We start from the raw sequence: 21,898 nt of genomic DNA on the forward strand, positions 1-21,898 counted from the left end.
CTGTAGTTACGTGCTGAGAGGGGTTGGAGTTTGAGCCATGCGGTGTTTATTATTGTCCATCTCAATGGGCTAAACTGGGAACAATGGCAGGCTGAGTGGCCAATTTTCACCCAGCAGTTTCGCTTTCCCCTCCCCTCAATCTCCCCGCAGAAACTACGAAAAGAGGGCATTTTTAAACACAAAATTAACGCTTTTAAATGTCAAATTTGTGTTATTTTTTTCACCGAGTGAGTAGTTTAAATGTCGGACTTGCATAAAATGAGAAAAAACGAAAAATGAGCATTTTGAAGAAAACGACTTTGTATCCATTTTTCTCAACCACTGGAACGCCGACTTGCAGGAACTTTATCTGGCTTTGGTCACATATGTTCTGTATTTTTGGCCTCTCCAAGTTATTTCTAGTAATGTTTATTTTGAGACCGTGCTGAGCTACTTAGCTAATCATGAATGGAGATTCATTGTTCTAATGAACCTGTGAACCCACAACAAATGTAATTAATGATGTGTTCTCGTCCTTGAGGCTAAATCGTATTTACTCCTGAAGGTACTAAGCTTGTTAGCTGAACATGCAAGACAATGTAGCTTACATTAAAGCACATAAGCAGAGATTTAATACGCTTTCCTTGATGTATGTTGACAAGCAAAAAAAACAACACTACTCAAATTTGTATATCTGGTATCTCTTGCTCTACTGTCATGACAATAGTTGGAGAATAACTGCTCAGCAGATCAACAGAGCTCTTTCTAGAATAGGAGCTTTAATGAACTTCTGAATCTCTTTGAGTAAACAGGGAGCAGTCATGTAGCTTCAACATGCATTATCAGCATCTTCCTCTGCTCCACTATATGAGGTTGTGACAGTGGACCTATACAGGACCCATGGAATTACACTGCACTTTCTAAAAGGGTCCTTAACCAAGATTGAATTATGGCAAAAAAACAAAAAAAAAAACAAAACAAAACACAGCAGGTCTCCTCTTCTATTGCTTTTTCTAAAGCAGCTACAGGCTAATTTCATTAGAATTAATTATATTAGCTGTGGGCTTGAAGGATTTAAGCAGTGGCTCTTTAATTTAATCTCCTTTTTTAAAAGCACCCGCCCGTTTGGAATCTAAACATGGAGGTCGTCCCTCACTATCAGATATCTGACCACCGGAGATTTGATCGTGAGCGTAAAGAGAGCTTAAGTTTCTGCATGTATCATTGCATTGTGTATGTTATGTCTGATGGTGGAGAGGACTCTGTAATTACAGTGGGCGTCTCTGAGTGACACACTCTCTCAGTGTTGTGGTGTCAGCTTACGCCTGGCTCAGACCCAGACAGGCATCGCTCTCCCGAGTGCTGCGACTGGGCCAAGAGGTCGTGAACCTGCTCTGTGGACATCATGGTTGGAGTCAGGCAACGCTTTCGAGTAATGAAAACACGCTGGTGACCTCGTGTTGGGATCAAGAAGTAGCCTAGAATTTTCTCTGCCCTTTTATAGAGTATTAATCCCAAGCACAATGAATAAATGGGCCATTTTAACTCAGGAAATTCTGTCTACCTAGCATTTTTAGCTATTTGAGTTGTATTTAATATAATTAAAACCATCGTTATTGTGGTTTTATTTGTGGCAAATCATTTTATGATTTTATATGAAAACAATAGCTCAGTATTTCTTAAGAGGGGTTTTATGAGGTGCACATCAATAGTAAATGTATTTGCCACAGGAGATGCTGGTCAGCATAACCCTTTCAGGAGAGACTGCGATCACACAGGCTAGGTTATGAAGCTATGCTGACAGGGCCATTTTCCTAACATACTTATGCTAAGTTTGACCAAGCTCAAGAACAATATCTGAGTAGATGCACGCTCTGGACCTTTAGCATCTAACGACACAGAGTGCTGAGTTTCCAACAGAATGACACTGTACCAGGGCAGTGGGATGGTCCTCCCATCCAGCCTCGTTCTGTACTAAGGATGTTCCTTCGCAGCTATGTCTCTATCCAGCAAAATGTGCATTTAAATTGCGTTTATCTGACTAGTTTAAAGAGGGGAAAATGCTCCAAAAATAGCCAGATTTATCACAGGGCCATGTGTCAAGTAGAGTGTGGCTAAAGTTAGCAGCTAGCTCCACTACTTTTCGTTCCTCTTTGCAGATTATTATCAAGCTTAATGTGGTATCTCATCCTTTGGTTGAGTAGTTATACATGAGTACAACCCTCAATAGCATACATACAACTTTATTTCCATTTTCTAGTTCAATACGCTGCCATACTGTGTGGTTTTCCATGAAATACATGTCTGATGAGCGTACTTTGAATATGAGTCCTACAATGCTCAATATCAGGTCTAAAGTTTTTATTTTGTATTTTATTTTGTATAAATATTTTCTTTATTTCAGGAGAAGATTTAAGAGATTTTAAAGTAAATGGAGAAAGCTAAATGGCTAAACTGAAAAAAATGGTTTAATGACTAAATTTATGGCTTTTACTTATTGAAAAATTGCAATTTTACCCAATATTGGATGCCTATAGGACTCCTATTTTGTTGTCATCATGGTTTCCGAACGGGTATCAGTTGTATTTGATTTAAACTATTATAATTTACTGGGTCCAAACACTAAAACATTTGGAGATGTCTCTTGTGATTTGAGGATAATGTGAAGGGCATATTCCTACATTTATTCATTTTAAGAGAAGAAAATGCACATTTTATTAGCACCCACATGTTCCAGAAAGGCCCCAAGTAGATAGATACAAGGCCGCGGTGTGTACTTATATTTTACTATCAGATTCAAATCACTTAAATGGCCCTCCAACAAAAAAAGCTGTTCTAGTGAGCAGGGGGCATTGTCGCCTCTTAAAAAATTCCGCTTTGGCTGCCACACTGGCTCTATGCTGAGTATCAAGACATTACAAGCAAACTGATCACAACATCAGTGGTCACAAAGAATTAAATATTCATTGGACAACCGGTAGAAGTGGTAACATGAAGACCAGTTGCTAAAGAATGGGATATTTTTGGATGACTGTGAACCACAGTGTCGAAAACCACAAAGACAACCGGCCACTTTCACACAAACCTAACCCCTCTGTTATAAGTATAAAAAAATCAAAAAAATTATGGGAGTTTAAGTTAAAAATCTTCTAGTACAGCTAAAAAATCCAGCCTTTGTAAAGCCACAACTTTCACTTTGCTAGTGCTACATGTGTAAATTTCCACTCTCATCCCCACGCCTGTTAGCAGGGCTGCAAATGATGATTCATGCTTCAAGCACCTCATGTTCTCAGTTTACATCTCGCTACAGAGGAAGCCATTCAGCTTTTTCTGTCAAAGGATAAGTGAATGAGGGAGAGTTGGGACACAGCTTTTACTCCCAGCATGCACTTTGATGATGCATGTTGTGAGAAAATGAAAGTACAGGAAAACACCTACACAGCCCAAGCTGAAAGCATGGAATAATGATGGATGCAGGTCTAAAACGCTGAGGCAGTTTTAGCCCAGAAACAGAAAAAGACCAGGCTAAAGGCCACAGCTGCCCTGTCACTTACCCTGCAGGCTCAGTTTCCTAAATGTGGATCAGGATATCACTGACAATCAGCAGGCACTTCCTCACAGCTGCCTCCAGTGCTCCGTATGACATGCTCTTTCCAAAACTGATCATTTATACTAACTAGAGGTATTCACTTTTCAAAAATACACTATAGTTCATGTAAACGTTTGAGTTTTAAGTAAAAACTTAAAAAAAAAAGCCAGACAACAATTAACCTAGGGCTTCATAATAACTGCTTTTAAACAGACTAGAGAAATCTATGCCCAGATCCATGGCTCTTGTGATGCTCATCTTGAAGAGGGGATCTGAGGACTCTCCCTACTTGTAGTTCATGTTGAACAAGCAGCTCACATGCACTGAACCCCTATCAGTGACCGCGTCATTTAATCAGGCATCCGCTACAAAGATAGATTACAGCAAAGACCAAACAACACCAAGAGTACCCCTCTACACATATAGTCCATAGCTGCTTTATAATTAATTACACAGGAGCTGTGGCCTACATTAGTTTGACTATCTCATCCATCCATCCGTACATCCATCCATTCATCAATCCATATTAAGAATTAAAGTTTTGTATCCATTCATTTATTCATCAAGACCAAGAACAAAAACATTCATCCATCCATCAATCTATCCATCCATCCAAACCAAGAACAAAAACATCCATCCATCCAGACAAGGAAAAGATCCATCCATCCATCCATACCAAGAACAAAAACATCCATCCATCCATCCATCCATCCATCCAAACCAAGAACAAAAACATCCATCCATCCATCAATCAATCCATTCTAAGAATTAAAGTTTTGCATCCATTCATTTATTCATCAAGACCAGGAAGAAAAACATCCATCCATCCATCCATCCACCCATCCATACCAAGAACAAACCCATCTATCTATCCATTTATTCTTCATCCATCCCAATAACAAACTCACTACATCATCTTTCTAGACACTGAGCACACATTGTGCATCCATCCATCCATCCAGACCAAGAACAAAAACATCCATCCATCCATCCATCCACCCATCCATACCAAGAACAAACCCATCTATCTATCCATTTATTCTTCATCCATCCCAATAACAAACTCACTACATCATCTTTCTAGACACTGAGCACACATTGTGCATCCATCCATCCATCCAGACCAAGAACAATCCTTTTGCATTCATCCATCCAACATTTGGATTCTAATATGAGCCAAAATATCCTCAGATTTATTCTGCTACAGGTCTATTTTGTTGTATTAATGCATCAGGATTCAACACTATGCATCACAATCTACTTACGTTGGAGGATTATGACACACAGAGACGCCACCCCTGCAGCTGCAACCATAAACCACATGAAGCACGGCAGAGCTGTTTGCTGGTTTCTGTCTATAGAAGACAGATAAATCTGGGCCAGAAGGACAGCTCTGGTGCTGATGCTGAAGTGTGCATTTGTGTGCGAGTGTCTTTCAGGGAAAAGAGGATGCAATCAGCTTTAGCTGTCTGCTGGGTGCAAGGCTAGGCGGAGAGATTAAAAGAAAGGATGCTCTCTTCCTGGGATTGAAGTGAGGACGAAGTCTCTGAGGGGCCACTTAGGGCCAAACCTTCCTGCACCAGTGACTGATGTGCTCCAAAAGTGAGGTGAAATAGAGTAATCTTTTTAAAGGATCAAGCGGATGGCTCCTCGAGAGTCAAGATGCTGTAAAGCTTCATTTAAACGGGTAGTCAGTGCAATTACTTTGGTATTAGAGATAACAGGAAAGCTTTGCAATCTCATTATGAGGAAGAAAACTCATTTTATGATACAGTAACACATCACCAGCATAAAATTGAAACTATATGACATGTCAGTTTAGAATTATACATACAGTTCACAGCTTAAAATAAAAAAACGATGTAGCTACTAACCGCTAGCTGGGGCTGTAGCAATGTTAAATGGGCCTTCTCTACTTGCTCTACTACTCAGATGTAAACAAGTACGATAAATGGATAGCATCCTGTAGTAACAGCACATATGGTAGTATTTTGATCTAGAAAACAGATAAGAATACATTCAGGCTGTGTCAGGTGAAACTGGAGTATTGCTCGGACTAAACCACAATAAGTACAGGCATGTGGACATTAACCTCCAAGGAGGACTGATGGCTGATAATACTAGCACTGTTGTTAGCCACACTCTGCAAATCAAATGACATAATTAGTTTATTAACTGTGAATTTTATTGAATTTGCTCAACATGCCTGTTTTAATAAAGATTACTGTACATTCAAAAAAGAAGACTTTCATTTCCATTCATCCTTTCATTCTCTACTACGCTCCCTTTCCCCGCTCTGGATATCAGCTGGTATGGGCATCATCTGACTTAAATTCTGAGCCAATCCTATCTTGCCATCACCTCTCTTGGTCCAATCATCCTGCTGCCATCCTATTCTAAAATCTGTGTTCCTCTCTGCAGTAAGTCTGTTGTTAAGCACGACTGCCTCCATCCTCCTCCACCCCAGCCACCTCAGGCACATGATTTACACTTTGGATGAGTTTGTTCACTGCAGAAAGTAAAACAAATCTTCAGTAATCATATATACTTCAACCTCTAATTAAAACAAAAAAAAACAAAAAAACAGAAACTAAGCATTTTCAATATGAACTAGACTAAAAGTACAACATTAAAAACTATTGAAAAAAAAAACTGTTTTATCACCTTGGTCTGAACCAAAACATACTTGCTATTTTCATAGTACTGAACTGATGGAGACCAAAACCGAGACAAAACAATGGTTATTGAATTAATTATACGCCCAGAAAAATGATTCCTCAAGAATATTTATACAGCTCTGTATTTCTTTGGTAACATACAGTGCCTATAAAAAGTGGTGGCAGCATCACGCTGAGGGGATGCTTCTCAGCATCCAGGCTTGCAAAGGTAGAGGGTAAAATGAACGCGGCAAAAAATAGGAAAATCCTGGAGAATAATCTTATTCAGTATACAAGAGACATACTGCTTGGCACTGTACAAGCCAAAATACTGATGATGACACCAAGTGTATGTATGCAGCACAGAACTGATGCAGGATTGTGCAGTTAATTAGCTTAATTGTGTTGTCCTTAATTTTATTTCATTTCCCTCACTGTAATGGACCTATAGAAAAATGTCTGACTGGCACAGTATCTACTTAGGGAATTAAAAAGACATACAATCACTAACAACACAGTAACAGGATTTTATTTAATACCCCATAAACCTGGATATTTACTGCCTCTGATCCACCCACGTTCTTACTTTGACAAACTGTCTCATGGTTTACTTTAAAGCCGCCCTGGGAGTATCTGTCTTTATCTCCTTTGTGCTGGAACAATGAAGTGATGTATTGTGTTGCACATGCGGAGGATGCGATCGCAAAAAGCTCCTACTCTCTCGCTCCTGTTTGACTAATCAGCAGAAAAGTGACAGGATATACGCTGATGGATATTTATGTTTGGGGAGCGAAAAGACAGTAAAGTAAAGAGATGAATCAATGCTTCGCTTTGGCTGTCGGCCATGTTGTTATGTATAGGAGGCTGGGCGTGAATCCAAAATGTTCCTGACAGAGGTTAAACCCCAGACCACAGACGTCCCTTTTGGGGTCTGGAGCAAACATCATGACAAATTAGCCCCAGAGGCTTCTGTTCTTTAACAGGTTAACTTAACATACTGTATGTGAAAAGAACCAGTTTGACAAAGTAAACTTCTTTTTGCCTCTTAAAGGAACTAAAAAGGCAGAATAGCCTCTAGCTGTCCCATCAGTCAGTCAGTTGTACCCTATAGTGCTTGAGCAAACACAAAATTCAACGTTTCACTAGCTAAAAATGAGATTTATTTTTGTTCCACTTGAACTTACACTTATTTTAGTGTTAAAGCTGTGCAAAAAAAGGGCAGGGATCAAGGCATTGGTACTTGGTAGTCTAGGATTCATGATCATTCAATATACAGAGGCAGTTGTCATGTCTCTGGCCCCATTTTTGACTCTGTCCACTGTCCTATCAATAAAAGCATAAGAAAGCATTACATCTTCTTCTTTATAAAGCTACTGGCCATCAGTAATGATTAGGAGTAACTTATATTGGCATGATATCGGTGTCACCTGATATTAGCATAAAAAGTACATATCAGGCAATATCTGCTGTTAATATTGGCTTACATTACTTTTGAATATTGGGTCTATATCAGCTTTAAATATCAGCCAATAATGGCTGTAAATAATCACTTATGTTGGCTGTAAAAATTTGTCTGCATCCACTGTAAATCTTTAGCTAATATCAGGTGTAGATATCAGCTTATATCGGCTGTAATTATTGATCCAATTATTGAACTGGCCTTTATCAGCTGTAAATATCTTTCAATATTGCCTGTACATATCAGCTTATATAAGATGTAAATATCCGTTTAAATTGGCTGTTAATTTTGGTCTAGACTGACTTCAAATATCAGCTAACATCAGCTGAAAAAATCAGCTCATATCAACTGTGAATACTGGTGTATATCAGCTGTAAATTGTAGTCAATATCTGCTCTAAATAGCAGGTTAGGTCGCCTGTAAATATTGGTTTATTTTGGCAGTTAATATTGTTCAGTAATAAATAGATATCTGTAAATGTTGGCTGTAAATAATAGCCAATATCAGCTGTAAACACCAGCTCATACTGGCTGTAAATATCCTTGTATTTTAACAGTAAATATTGATCTATATTGGCTGTAAATGTCAGCTTGTATCTGTCTATACTGGCTGCAAATAACTGCCAATATCAGCTGTGATCATCTGCTTAAATTGGTTGTAAATATCAGCAAACACTGGCTGTAAATATCAGTCCAATATGAATTAGTCTGTGGAGTTTGAGGCAAGAACAACAGACCTATGTCAGTTGAAGCCTTTTGTCTTTTTTCAAACATATTCCTACCTTCTGAGGTGTACTCTACGGACTGAAGTTTTAGGCCTCAACTATATTTCAGCAGTGATATCTATACAAGCTAAAATTAATTTTTAAATGTTGGATATCAGCCAAAATTCCTTATCATGCATTACTGGTAATTATTAAATCAAGATTTTTGATCAATCAAAAATTACACCACATCTTTTAAAATTATACCAAATATCAAATATATTATTGCTGGGGTATTGAAAAGCACAAAAGCAAAAAATTAAATTTCATAGGGCAAGTACAAAGGAAAGAAAGAAATCCATCAAAAAATGCAGACCATCTCAAATTCATCAGTAATATTTAAGAATTGATATGTTATCTGAGTATCTGTGCAACTGAGGGGTTTGCCTAACATTTTTGATAACTGAAAACCAGAAATCGGCGGTAACATTTAGGCTATCATAAAGCGTAAGTTTGGCTCCCTACAAGTTGCGTATTCACTCTCCACAGTCTCTGTGATGTCCCACCAACATAGAAGCCATATTAATCTTTAGTAATTAGTAATGAAGCAGCTCATTTTTAACACTGAAATTACTGCACAAACTAAAAATGAGTAATTCAACAGGAAATCCTTTTATTTATTTATAATCAAGAAAATGAGTATTTATCTCAGAACTGCCTGCATTTAAGAACCCTGGGCTCAGTTTCTCAAAAGGTTTAAACCTGATAGGAATTACATCACAATAACACAATGGCAGCTATTAAATCCCAGGTGAGCCCAGCCAGCTAATTGCTCAGCTGCATCAGTTAGGTGGATTATGTCACCGACCTGACAAGCAATCAATGCTTATTGACAACAGATCAATGTCGAGTAAACAACTATGCCAATTCTTCTAAAAGGCCTAATCCATTAGAAACAATTAGCTCCAGTGAATGGATGTCAAAAAGCTTCTAAGAAACATTTCTACCTGCTACTGATGGGAGGGGGAAACTAAAGCAACAACAGCTCGGACATTTTATGGTCTCTAAGTTTCAATATATCAGTTTCTGGTTAGATTGTGAAATTCCATCAACTTAAAACAGCTTTAAAGATTTTTTTAATATCCAACTGTACTGTGCAAATGTAAGAAAAATGCAAGTATAAAGCAGGGGATGTAGGGTATTCACAACTCAAGATATGACATAGTTATGTCATGAAGTCTTAATACCATAACCATCCAAGGTGGACTTACTTAACCTGACACGCCAGGTGGATTTGTTTCACGCATCCATCTGGAAAACCTTCGATATACAGCGTTTGCGAAAGGGCAGAGCCTTTGCAAAAAACTCAGAGGGTGATTGGATGAACGTTCTGTCTGTCATATCTTTATGGGCCAATCAGAGCAACAAAACACGTGACGTCATTGCTGCTACCGAGGTGTCCGTGCGCAGCTACCGAGGGATGAACTCCGTAGAGAACTGCATAACACGAACCATGGACTGTAGACATGTAAGTACATGACTTTTGTCGTTTTTGAAAGAAAACTCACTGCTGTTCTTTGTTCTTCTTTTAACAAAGAAATGTCAAAACTGGCGCTTTTTAGCGTCCATGCTAATCTCTTCCACCATAACGGCACCGACCTCTTGTTGCTGCTTGCTTACGTCACGACTCCACTGCACCCAAAAGTACTGCCCCTCGACGTTGATTGTTCCTGTCACTTTGTAACCGGGCCCAAACAGTTCAGAGGGGAGCTTTGTAAGATGGATTCGCCAGTGAGAAACACCGAAAGAGGCGTATCCATCTGCTTTGCAAGGTTAGGACCTACTACCTCAGTGTGAAAAACATGGCTTATTCTTGTACTCAGTGAACACCACTGCATTACCCACAGTCCTAGAGGGTTACAGCAACATCTCTGATTGGTGGAGTCATGAAGTTAGGCTGTCAGCTGAGCTGCTACTAGTGAAGTTAACAGTTTTGAAAAAGTAGGCACACAATATGGACAAAAGTATTTGGCCGCCTGACTATTACACCAACAAGGACTGTAATGACAAATACATGTTCTTTAATATGGAGTTGGCCCGCCTTTTGCAGCTACAGCAGCCTCCACTCTTACTACTTAATCCCCATTATAGGTCATATCATTTTAAAACACCTGTTATCAAACATTAGGACAAGCCTGGTTCATGATAAAGCCACCTGTTCACAGAAATTCATACTGTAGATTTTCTACATGAAATGTTTGATTCAGTGTGTTTGCAGAACAACCCCTCATCTTGCCTGTGGTATAATGTCCCATGCAGTAAAAAAAAAAAAAAAAACGCCTTTGAGGGTGTTGTCGACACCGCTCCCACCTTTGTGCAAATACACATTTTTACCCTGTGAATCTTTCTCTTCTCTTATGGAAGTTTTATCTGCACATGACCATACTGCTAACTCTTGGGTGGCCATTTTCACAATAGGTGAGTCACTACTCACATACCGTAAGCCCTCTTGAATTAAAGTGTGTTTGGACTTGTGAGAACACAAATTACAGGCCTGAAACCACATCGTGAATGCTGAGTTGCGTAAATTCTATTACAGAGCTCTGAACTACCTGCAGGGTTGTGTTTCTGCAGAAGTGACCACGCCTTAGCCGACAGATTACTGTAACTGGGAAAGTGATGTTGCAAGTGCTGCCAGCTTTCTGCATTGTTCACTTCAAACTGCAAGAATATTCCCTCCCTTTACTTAAGCTGTCAGCACACAACTTACTAGCAGTTAACTATGGCCCAGTCTATCACAATATTGACTTTCTGGTCCCATAGTTTATGTCAATAGGAGCTGTTGGTTCACTGAAGCTGAAACTTTATTTAGAAGTCTATATTTCTTGGGATATTTCTCATTCTGATCCTTATTTTCCTTTGTTTTCCAACTTTTACAAACAACTTGCATATTTTTCTGCAAAAACCCTTATACATTTCAATTACATTCAGTTGACTATGATCTATATGTACTACAAGGCACCTTAGAGTGGTTTAGTGATTAGAAAGCCAGTCTTATGTGGTGGTCATTGGCACCATCCATCAGAAGCAGTGTGACTCACTGCCATGAAGTGCCTGTAAATCCTCTTCATTGCCCTCCACTGACATGCTGTTAAAGAAGCACCATGTCCATGTGGGTTCAATGTCAAACAGCCCAACAGAATAACACCCCGTCTGGTTGTTAACAGTCAGGAGGCCCACAGGAGACACAGATGAAAAGGGCTAGAGCAAGGTTACCCATGCTATTTTACAGCATGTGGTTAAGAAGCTGACTTAAAGGACCATACCTTAAAGTCATCCCAATTACCTCAAACATCAAGCAGCGTACTTTGCTTTATAGCTGCTTTAGGATGTATTCATTATTCCAGATAGCCACCGGTTTCCAATCAGTTCTTTAGAGTAATGACCAGATAACCAACAACCACTGTCGTCTGGAAATGGCCCCGATTTATTATACAAATTTCATTTACGATATGATACAATACGATATAGCAGCCCAAATAATCAGCAAAATATTCTGGTCAGCAAGGTCTTTAAGGCATGCATCCAATTTGCATATCTGACTGGTGCCATTTGACTTAATTGATATGTATAATTGAGTATCATCTGCATAGCGATTACATTTTTTGGAGCATTTACTCATAACGTCACCTAGATGAGGCAAATATAAGATGAAATTAATAAGTCCAAGCACAGACCCTTGTGGAAGGCTATGATTACTTTTTGGTAGGTATGAACGACTTAACATTGAGCAATCAACTGAAACTTATCTGGTTAATATGGTTATGAACAATAAAGTTGTAATGTCGTTATACCGTTCTGTGATAATCTGCTTACACTGCAGGACAATCACATAGTGATACATCACAATATCATGTTATTGAAGGATAAAACTGCCCCAGAAAGATAAAGTGCCACATTCCTGTGTTCATTTGCTTCAATTCAGAGTCAGTTTTACAGAACGGGACAAAAAAGGAGAATTTTACCAATCAAGTCCACTATAAATGGAAGCAAAATATACTCTAAGCCAAAGTCATAAACTATTTTCTTTTTAGCTGTTGTCTGCCAAACTAGCTTTAGTTAATGGCTTAGCGGTAGCTTAGCAGTTAACATGTAGTAGGAACAGCATGGTATGACAGTTTTTTAAGTAGTAAATGGGAATAAAGTGGTATGGAGGCTGTCGAGGGTTGACATTAAACACGTTTAACTACTCAACTGAAGTGAAAAGAGGCCATGTATTAAAGTACAATACAAATCTGCAAAGAGGAATGAAGGCAGTTGGAGCTAGCTGCTAGTATTAGCCAAGCTGTACAGAGTATACAGACTCATATTATACTTGCTGACACAATGAGCTTGTGAGGAATATGACTGTTGACTTTAATGTGAAAAGCAGCGAATTAACTACACTGTAGATGTTTCAAGATGAGAAACAGAGAAATTTAAAGTTAAATTACTTATTTCACATTTTAAAAAAATCAAGCGATGAATAAAACATAAAATCACTTTGGATTTTTTATTTTCCAATTAAAGTTAAAAGCATGGCACAAGAAATCATAAACAGGCTCGAATTCAACCAAGACTGTAAACACAAAGAACTGATTATGATTAGTGGTGAAAGAATTTCTGCCTGGAACAGCAAGAAAAAGGGACTATATCCTCAAGGCGATTGCCCTCTCATGGCCGTGGCCTCTATTTTCTGCTCATTTATCCTCAACATCAGCAGCTGAGTGCTGAATCAAACTGACACTCCCAGGAGAAACATTCATGCACAGGTATAGGAACACCCATAACAACAGCTTCATCAGATCTTACTGGCTGTTTTACAGGGCTTCATAGTTTTGCCACATGATATTTGATACTGGTCTGACTGGCATGACTGCAAGGTAAAAACAGAAAAAACAAAACAAAACATTTGCTAATCGAAAGAACAAGCGTTAAAGTGAGCTGGTTCATCAAGTTCATAAGGCTGCTATTTTATGTATGTGTTGGCATAAAGTGGAAATGTTCTTTATATGCCTGAGGAAAGAAAGACGTTAAAAACACTCCAGCAAGAATCTTTTTCTTAAAGACTGATGATAAAAACAATGCGACACTTTACAAAACCTTTTTAAACAGACTTTCATGGTTCCCAGAGCATTAACCCCTATGACTTTGGGACTTCCAACACCGCTTTGAATGTTCCCAACAATCGAAAGACTGTCAGTGTACTGTAGATTTTAATTTCTGGATAAACTGGTCAAAGTTTAATACAACTGTTCCAGTAGTATACTGTTCAGTAGATAAAGCTTGTGGAGTGCTGGTTTGAACTCCTCAATAACTCACTCCACAAACTTTCTGTCAGTAGAAATTCCACTTAGGAAAAATAATTGAAACATTTGTGGTCATTGTTGTTGGTTGTATCCTTTTGACAGCTGCCAGTAGGTTAGATGCAGCTTAAGTTCAAGTTGATATCAATAAATGTAGTCAAGGCAATTTTTTTTTTGTTCGCCATGTAACAGGAAGTAGCTTTTTCAGAGTCTTTAAACACTGGTAAAGCCACAAATCTTAGCAGAGTGGATTAAACTGTGTAAGGAAATTAAAACTAGCATATAGAAACACAGTTTGCTCTGCCAGTTTTATTACTTTATTGTGACTAAAAATCCCCAGCCACTCAAAATCTGTTTTTAGCTGCAGGAAGTTTGTACCCTGTATGATTAAAACATGGTAGCTTGCTTTAATGGGAGAGTCAGCCAAGTTTTGTTCATGTGCAAAAAAATAAGTTGTTTTATCAGTTGTTCTATGAACTGTAAAATGGCTTATATCTGGATCAGATGAAACTACTCTGAGGGTTTAATTCAAGAGGAGCTCCTTGGATTTTGCCAGTTGATTTCAATCCTCTCCGTTTCTTATGCAAAAAAAAAAAAAAAGTGCAAAGATTCATGGCTCTATGAGTGTTTTAAGACTCTGGAAAAACAAACATCCTGTTTCATGGCAAACAAAAAAATTCCCATGACTAAATGTTCGATGTGATTTGAACCCACTGGCAGTTGTAAAAAGCTACAACAAGCAATGACAACTACTTGTGTTTTTCATGTTCACATTACAAATTTGTGGGAATTTTTCACTTGCAGGGATTTTTACCCTCCCACAAGCATAATAAATCCTTGCAAATGTAACTACAAGGTTTGCAGTTGGCATCTGCTATTACGTTTGTGTGATATTTATAACATTTATGGCATTGTTTCATTATAAGCTGCAGATATATATTGCATTTGTAGTTTATACATTTGTGTGCAGTTTTGAAATGTCTCATTCGGTCAAGTATTCTTGGTCTGAACTTTTGTGACATTTCAAATGCCCTAAAAGAACGATAAAGTGGAGGATTAATGGATCCAGTCACTGTGATTTCTGTCAGTTTCCCTTTTAAACATGATCTATCCCATAACATAATAATATTAACCACATTTAACTTCATCGCTTGTTAACTTTTGCCCACATCATTCAAATCACAAGTGCCACTATAAAGAGTCATTAAGTAGTGGCATGGTCAGTTAAGTTTAAAGCAGCATATTCTCATTTATTGTTTACCTGTGATCTTACATGCCACACAGACTTCCAGCCTGACAAAATTTCCCCTCAGATGATCTTTAAGAAAAAAAATGTGTTTGTAATGTAAAGCATGCATACAGGGGTTTCATTTCTTTGAAGCAGACAGGCCATAAATCTGCAGCATTCCCTTTGTGACTATGTGAGGAATTCCCCTGAAGGAGGGTATACTGTACCTCTTCAATCATCACTCTGAGATTATCTATGTTTCTTTTTTAAGGTGAACAGATCTGAATGATAATGCTCAGTTTATCTTTCTATACCTTCTTCTTCCAAACACTAACAGTCTCTGCAAAATAAAAGACATTTACATCCTTGCAGAGACTGTTTATCCTGAAGAGCAAGCACGGAGCAACCTCCCAGCCTCCTCAAACCGCCTCAAACTGTGGACACGGAGGAAACTGCTCCCACGCTGCCTTCCCATCATGCCTCTGCTCTCACTCACTGAAGAAAAAAAACTCTCAGAGGAAGGATGATTTTAAGAGAGCACAAACACACTCAGACAAAGCCTTTTAAAGATTTATAGAGACCTGCAACAGGAGACGGAGGAGAAAGAGAGCAGATTTGTGAAGCTGAGTTTGATATAAAAAATGACAGAGAGTGAGAGAGTCGAGAAAGAGGGAGGAAGCGGATGATGAAGGAAGATAAAGTTGCTGGAGAAAAGAGGCTGCAAGTAAACAAGGCAGGCTGTGAACCTGGAGCACAAAAACAGGCAATTTCTAATGGATTTGTCTCAATTTCTGCAGTAAAATCAAAACAATTCATCTTTTAATTCCTCTAAAAAGTGATCTGTAAAATAAAACTGAAGCCACGTGTGTTTTATGAAGTCAGTTTGACAATAAAACACTTTCTAAGCGCTACCATGCAGCTATAAATGCATTAATGAGCACTGTTTTCAGGACCACACGTGCATCCTCATCTAATGCCAATCAGAGAACAAGATATAGGTCATCCTGTCATAATTAGAGCTCTATTTGTCATCCAGATTTAGAAACCAGCTCAAGACACCGCTCGGTGTGCCACTTATAGCTCAGAAGGCACTGTGCTAAATTTGTGATCACACAGCACAACACCTTTTGAAGGGGAATCTGCTCACTGTTTGCACCATATGATGCATGGGTGGTTTATTATAGGCCCTGAGCTATTTTAAAGGAAGTGGTGCTGTGCTTGAATAATATATGCTCGCACTTCAAGGGTGAAATGCATCTGTGATGAATTTTCCTAACTTAAATGTGTTGTTTTGCATCCTTGTGCACTTAATAGCCAAGCAAAGAATCTTGCATGAATGATGTGTGTACAGGGATTTCAACAAGTGCCAGCTGTCAGCAAAACAACTGGCTACTCACTTCACTGAGGCCAGATACTTTTTCTTGTCTTGAAAAAATTTGTTGACTCACAAGCTGTAACTTGCTCTGCCTTGATATTTTGGATTTGTGTCAACAGTGTATCATCTTAAATTACAGCTAGCTTTCCACAAGTGCCAGCTGTCAGTGAAACAGCTGGCTACTCACTTCGTAAGGGCCAGCTACTTTTTCTTATTTTTGACTAAAAAAATGGCTTGACCACCAAGCAGCATCTTTATCTTCCTGTACATTTTGGATTTTTTTCAACAGTGTATCATCTTAAGAGCCGGCTTGCTTTCCACAAGTGCTAGCTGTCATCATAACAGTTGGCTACTCACTTCATTACAGCCAGCTACTTTCACAGCAAACCACCAGACCTATGATCTGGTGGTTTGGATGTATATTACAATTATGTTATGAATTCATCAATTGACAGAAAAGCCAATCTGCAGATGAACAGATTTAGTCAATTTCATGCAAATATACCAAACAAATAGCTGGTTTAAACTAATAGCTCATAACCACTGCTCTTCTTTCCATTTCCCCTATTTATAACCTGAATATCTGTGATGACTATTCAAGACCCTCTTCCATCATCTATAGTCATGGACATCCTGTGCTGTTGTCAGGAGCATCTCAGAGAAATCATCTTAAATGCTTTAGTGGATCAACCTGTGGCATGTGGGAAATTTCCTATAACGCTCAGTTTTGAGAATGCCTCTGGAAAATCTCTGCACTTCACCCTACCACTCAGTTCTGACAAGAATAAAGACAGCTTTCGCAGATGTGAACATGCAAATCGTAGGGGCAAAGCTGAGTGGTAAAGGTAAGGGGTGTATTGGGAATTAAAACTAATATTTATTAAATTTTTTTGTCCAAATTTGCAGCACAAAAGGGCTGAAATCACAGGTTTGTCAAACGTAAAGCGTGTAAATATATGAGAATTGATGCAACTGTGAGCTGTTTGTCTTAAAGCTTGCTGAAAGTGCTAATAAAATGAAACACTGAAGATGTGAATTATCAAGCTATGACCATGTGCTGCTTTTTAATTTTGATATTTTCCCAATTTTGTCTAACCCCAGATGCTGTAAAAGTATTGTTGTTAAGGGGCCTCGTAACCGAAAATGGCAGCATACATAAATAACAATACAAATAATATACATGATTTTTTTTAACTTTGTTGCACTACATTTTTTTTTCAAGATGAAAACTGATCATAAATATCAGATATGAAGTAACTGTGTTGAATTCATTCATTAACTAATATTTTTTTAATTGGCAAATTTCAAATTCTAATTCTAATTGCTCTAATAGGTCAGGGAAACACTGTGAAACAAATTTACTACCCTTTAAAGCCCTTAAGGATAAAAATGTCCCCTTTCAAAAAACTGCTATGAAAACTTCCAGATTGATATTTTTCTGCTTTTTTTGCATTAAATCTTTTCAGCTGTGCACAAAACTACCAAACATTCAATCATTTTGAGGATTTTAACCCTTTAAGTACCAGTTTGATTACTTAAAGTCAATGTTTTTATGAAAGAAAGTGAAAAAATGTGATATCTTCCTCAAACCAAATGTTTGATGGCTGGGCATTATTTCTAAATCCGGCGTGGACATGTCAATGATTAGTTTTCGTGTAGCATCCCATTTAAAATTTATGACTCTTTCGAGTCAAAAACGTCCCATTGACTCCCATTTAAACCACATTTTTTGATCTCATAGCCATTGCATGATATTTTCATGCATTCTGTAATGTTATGCTTTCAATATTAAGAAAAACAGTAAAATTTGTCAGTTTTAATGTTCATCACTAAAAGCAGCCATTCCCCCATTATAAGCCTTTGCATGAAAAGCCTGTTAATTAAAGTGATGCTTGAGGGTTAAAAATCCCTTTTGTTGCAGTAATTTCTAAGTCTAGATCAGAACTGATCATAAATATCAAACATTGATTAATTTGAAAAAAATGTTCTATGCCAATTAAAAGTGCAAAACACCTTTTTTTAATAGTAAAATTATAACATTTTTAACATACTACATGTAAATTGGGTGTCTATTAATGGGGATTATAACAGCCTTGAATGTGATGTTAACGAGCAACAACTTTGATTTTTATGCATTTTACTTTTCTATTTTATATTAAGATTTTAATGAATGGATAGTGATCCTATAGGCAGTGGTTCCCATCTAGTATGGCCCTAACACCCACACTATATGTTGGTGAGAAATGGGGACCCAAATTTCCAAAAATTTGAAAATATTCCAATATATTAAATCAAAAAATGTTGTTTAGACCTTAGATGGTACAAAACATATGACTGAACAATGAAACAGGTCAAAAGTTTTGGGAGGACATGATGCATTTGTTTCATTTCTATCAATCATCATTAGTAACATTAGTGCCAATTTTGGTTGTTTTCTACAGATATAAAGAAATCATCATGGAGAAAGCAGCTTTTTTATCACAAGATGACAAAATAAACAAGTCAAGATCTTTAGAAAAAAGGCATTCTTATTATCCTCATGGAAAATAGAGTAAACGTATGAGTACAAGTACACTTAGGGCTTCTGTGCATCACAGACTTTGACCCAATTTTTTACCCGGGCACACATTCGGGACCCACAAAAAACAACCCCGTGACATACTTTTGGGTCCCAACCCACCAGTTGAGAACCACTGCTGTAAGAAACCAGGAAAAAGCATGCAATTTCACCGCATGCAAAATATGAGAAAAGGCTGACATTTAATGAATAATGGGAAAAACTGCAAAATTGAAGCAGTGACTCCAGGATAAAAGCCTAATATTAAATGCATGTTTTTTTTTTTTTTTTACTGTGATGGCTGAAGAATCAAAAACTGTGGTTTTAATTGGTTTCAATGGGACATTTTAGCTCACGAATACCTTGATTGTATAAAAAAAGTGTAAAGGTTATTATTGATCTGTTAGAGCTTCTGATATTAAAATTTCTGATATGGCATACGTCCAGCGGATTAATGTTACAATAATTAACTAAGATTAAAAATATGAGGAGAAGAGGCATTCAGTTCTGTTGAACTTTGCACGTTTGGTTGTTGCAATGCAGTTATGATGACAATCCACGTACAGAATGAATGGGTGGAGAGGCTGGTTGTACAAAGATGCAGGAGACCACAGAGCAGGCTAGTCCAGATCCTGGTTTGTGATGTAACACCCATCAGGAGAGGAGCCACCACTTATTTTTGTTTGTAAAAAAAAAAAAAAACAGAAGTATTCCAATCAATGGAAATCTTCAACAGAAATCACATTTTCCTTCCTGTCTTCTCAGTCAGACCTCTGAGCAAGACCTCCACAGAGAGGAGGTGATTCATACGGTTCGCCTCCACATGGCAAACCACAAATACACACTGATCTAGCTAAACACAGTAAAGACGACAGGAGGATATGTCCAGGCTTTCCGCTTTCTAACAATGGCTCCTTTGTGTGAGGATTAACTGTAAGTCATCACTGAGACGACCAAAAACAATGCAAGGAAGGGACGTTTTTTATAAATCCGTGACAACGTTCAACCACGGATGCGTCAACGCAGAACCGTTGATTATGAGCTACTTCCAGTGGAAGCTTTCAAAGTAAACTAAAAAAAAGTGAGAGGCTGTGAACAGCATTTAAATGTGGATAAAGCTGCAAAAAAGACTAAATTTTGCATTACTGTGATAAATTTTCGACGAAGCGTGTTGTTAAACGTACTATATCTTGCTTAAAAGTATTGAAAAGTACTGAAGCACACACACATTTCAATGCTCTGTGACCAAAAGCTGGCGAAAAGGTGAGAACGAACACTGTAGAAATTGCAAAAATACGTTAACAACTAATTGTTAGCACTAAGCGTTCTAAAATATTTAAAACAGTCTATTATTACAGCCCAATTTACCCTACAATTAGGTGACCAAGCAGTGGTCCAATATCTACAAAGTGTTTCAACTAACCGTTAATTTTAACAGACATTAACCAAAATTCTAAAAACTAGCTAGCAATGATATTGTTTTATAACATAGCTAAATTCAGAGTTTGTCTCCAGCTGTTAGCAACAAGATAATATAGATATTCTTCATGTAAGCTTTATTTTTATATGTAGAAAGGAGCTGGTGCTCATTCGATAAAATAAAAGTATGCTAGTGTCACCTGATATTAGCTTTACTACTTCTAACTGTAACTTATCACAAGCTAATATACCCACCATTGCAGAGGGCTACACCACAGCACCGTTATTGAAGACGACCAAGCGGCTCCAAGATGAATACAAAACGTATTTTTAAGACAGGTATTTATAATTAACTAGTAGTAAACTTTTTTGGTCGCTCAATTGTGCTATTATTTTATGTCGTGATTTTCGTTTTATCTCTGAAGGCTATCGTCGCCACTTCCCGTCTCGTTCATCCAAACGACCGTTAGCTTGACGCAGCTGCTCCACGCTGACTGCGGCTCGAACGGTCCAGCTGCCCGCCGCCCTGCTGTCCGAGGCGGCTACGACTTACTGCCTGTCTAGCCGCCTCCACACACAATCAACCCCCCCCCCTCCCGTTCAGAATGAAATAAACGAGCAACATTAAAGCCAAAATACTGTCAGTTTTACCAAGTGGGTTAGCTTGGAGGCAGCCCCGGCGTGCTGATGCTCTCTCCCGCGCCTCCACCGACCACACAGCCTACAAAACCAGTAAAAGATGCATCGGCAGCGGCGTGCCATGACAGACCTCTGTTTCTCTAAATTCATATTCATACGAGGATAAACGAGGACCCCATGTCGATTCAAAGTAGAAAAATGTAACAAATTCCTCCTACCGTTGACATCGGTTGGTGCGGGCGGCTCCTTCCTCTTGCGGGTATCAAAGAGGCTGTGCGGCGCAGCAGCTGCGGACTCTCTGCCTCCTCCCACCGGCCGCCCCTGGGCTCTGGCTGCTCGGGTACTTCCACCGTCTAAAAAAGCCTGGTAAGGCTCCGCCGACTGCCTGTCTGTCTAGAGACTACTGCAGCTAGACAGACTGACAAACAAATGCGAGGTTCTGAGTGGGCAGGGCGCGTCACCCCGCCCGTGGGCCCTCCCCTAGTCCCGGCGGTACACGCCGTCCTGCGTATGCAGACGGAGCGTCACGCCGAATTTCATTCAAAAATAGAGGAAGTTTAGGCAGCTGGTTTTTATCACTCTCAGTGATATGCATATAGAGGGGGTTTCTTTATAAATGATTAGATCGTTAAATTCTCCTTACCTCAATGTAAGTGCATTTTAATAGCTTTAATCTCAAATGATTGCGGGTTTGTTGAATATTTAAGAAACAACATGCATTGCCTTGACTGCCCTTGGTACATGTAATGTTAAATGACCTTACTATAGTACTCTCAATGGGTATAATTGTGTTTTATGTGCATTTACATACAAGGCTGCCCATAAGGGAGATAAAGGGGGAGCAATGAAGGGCCCAGCCATATTGGGGGCCCATGGAGGTCAACAAAATCATGGTCTAATGTTAAGTTAATCTGTGATAACCATATTTTATTTTTTACCTGAATAATA

At 38.5% G+C, this 21,898-nt stretch overlaps 1 protein-coding gene across 2 annotated transcripts in view; it reads right to left on the minus strand.

Annotated features, from left to right (window-relative positions):
* Positions 1 to 21,387, minus strand: part of si:dkey-97m3.1 (fatty acyl-CoA reductase 1) — an 89,252-nt gene extending 67,865 nt beyond the window's left edge. For both annotated transcript variants that reach the window (XM_041780570.1, XM_041780569.1), the window contains exon 1: positions 21,169 to 21,387. In XM_041780570.1, the coding sequence (XP_041636504.1) occupies positions 21,169 to 21,177 (9 nt within the window). In that variant the 5' untranslated portion in view covers positions 21,178 to 21,387. The remainder of the gene's footprint in view (positions 1 to 21,168) is intronic.
* Between the last annotated feature and the right edge of the window lie 511 nt (positions 21,388 to 21,898).

This window comes from Cheilinus undulatus, linkage group 23, assembly GCF_018320785.1.
Source record: "Cheilinus undulatus linkage group 23, ASM1832078v1, whole genome shotgun sequence".
Classification (NCBI taxonomy): Eukaryota; Metazoa; Chordata; class Actinopteri; order Labriformes; family Labridae; genus Cheilinus; species Cheilinus undulatus.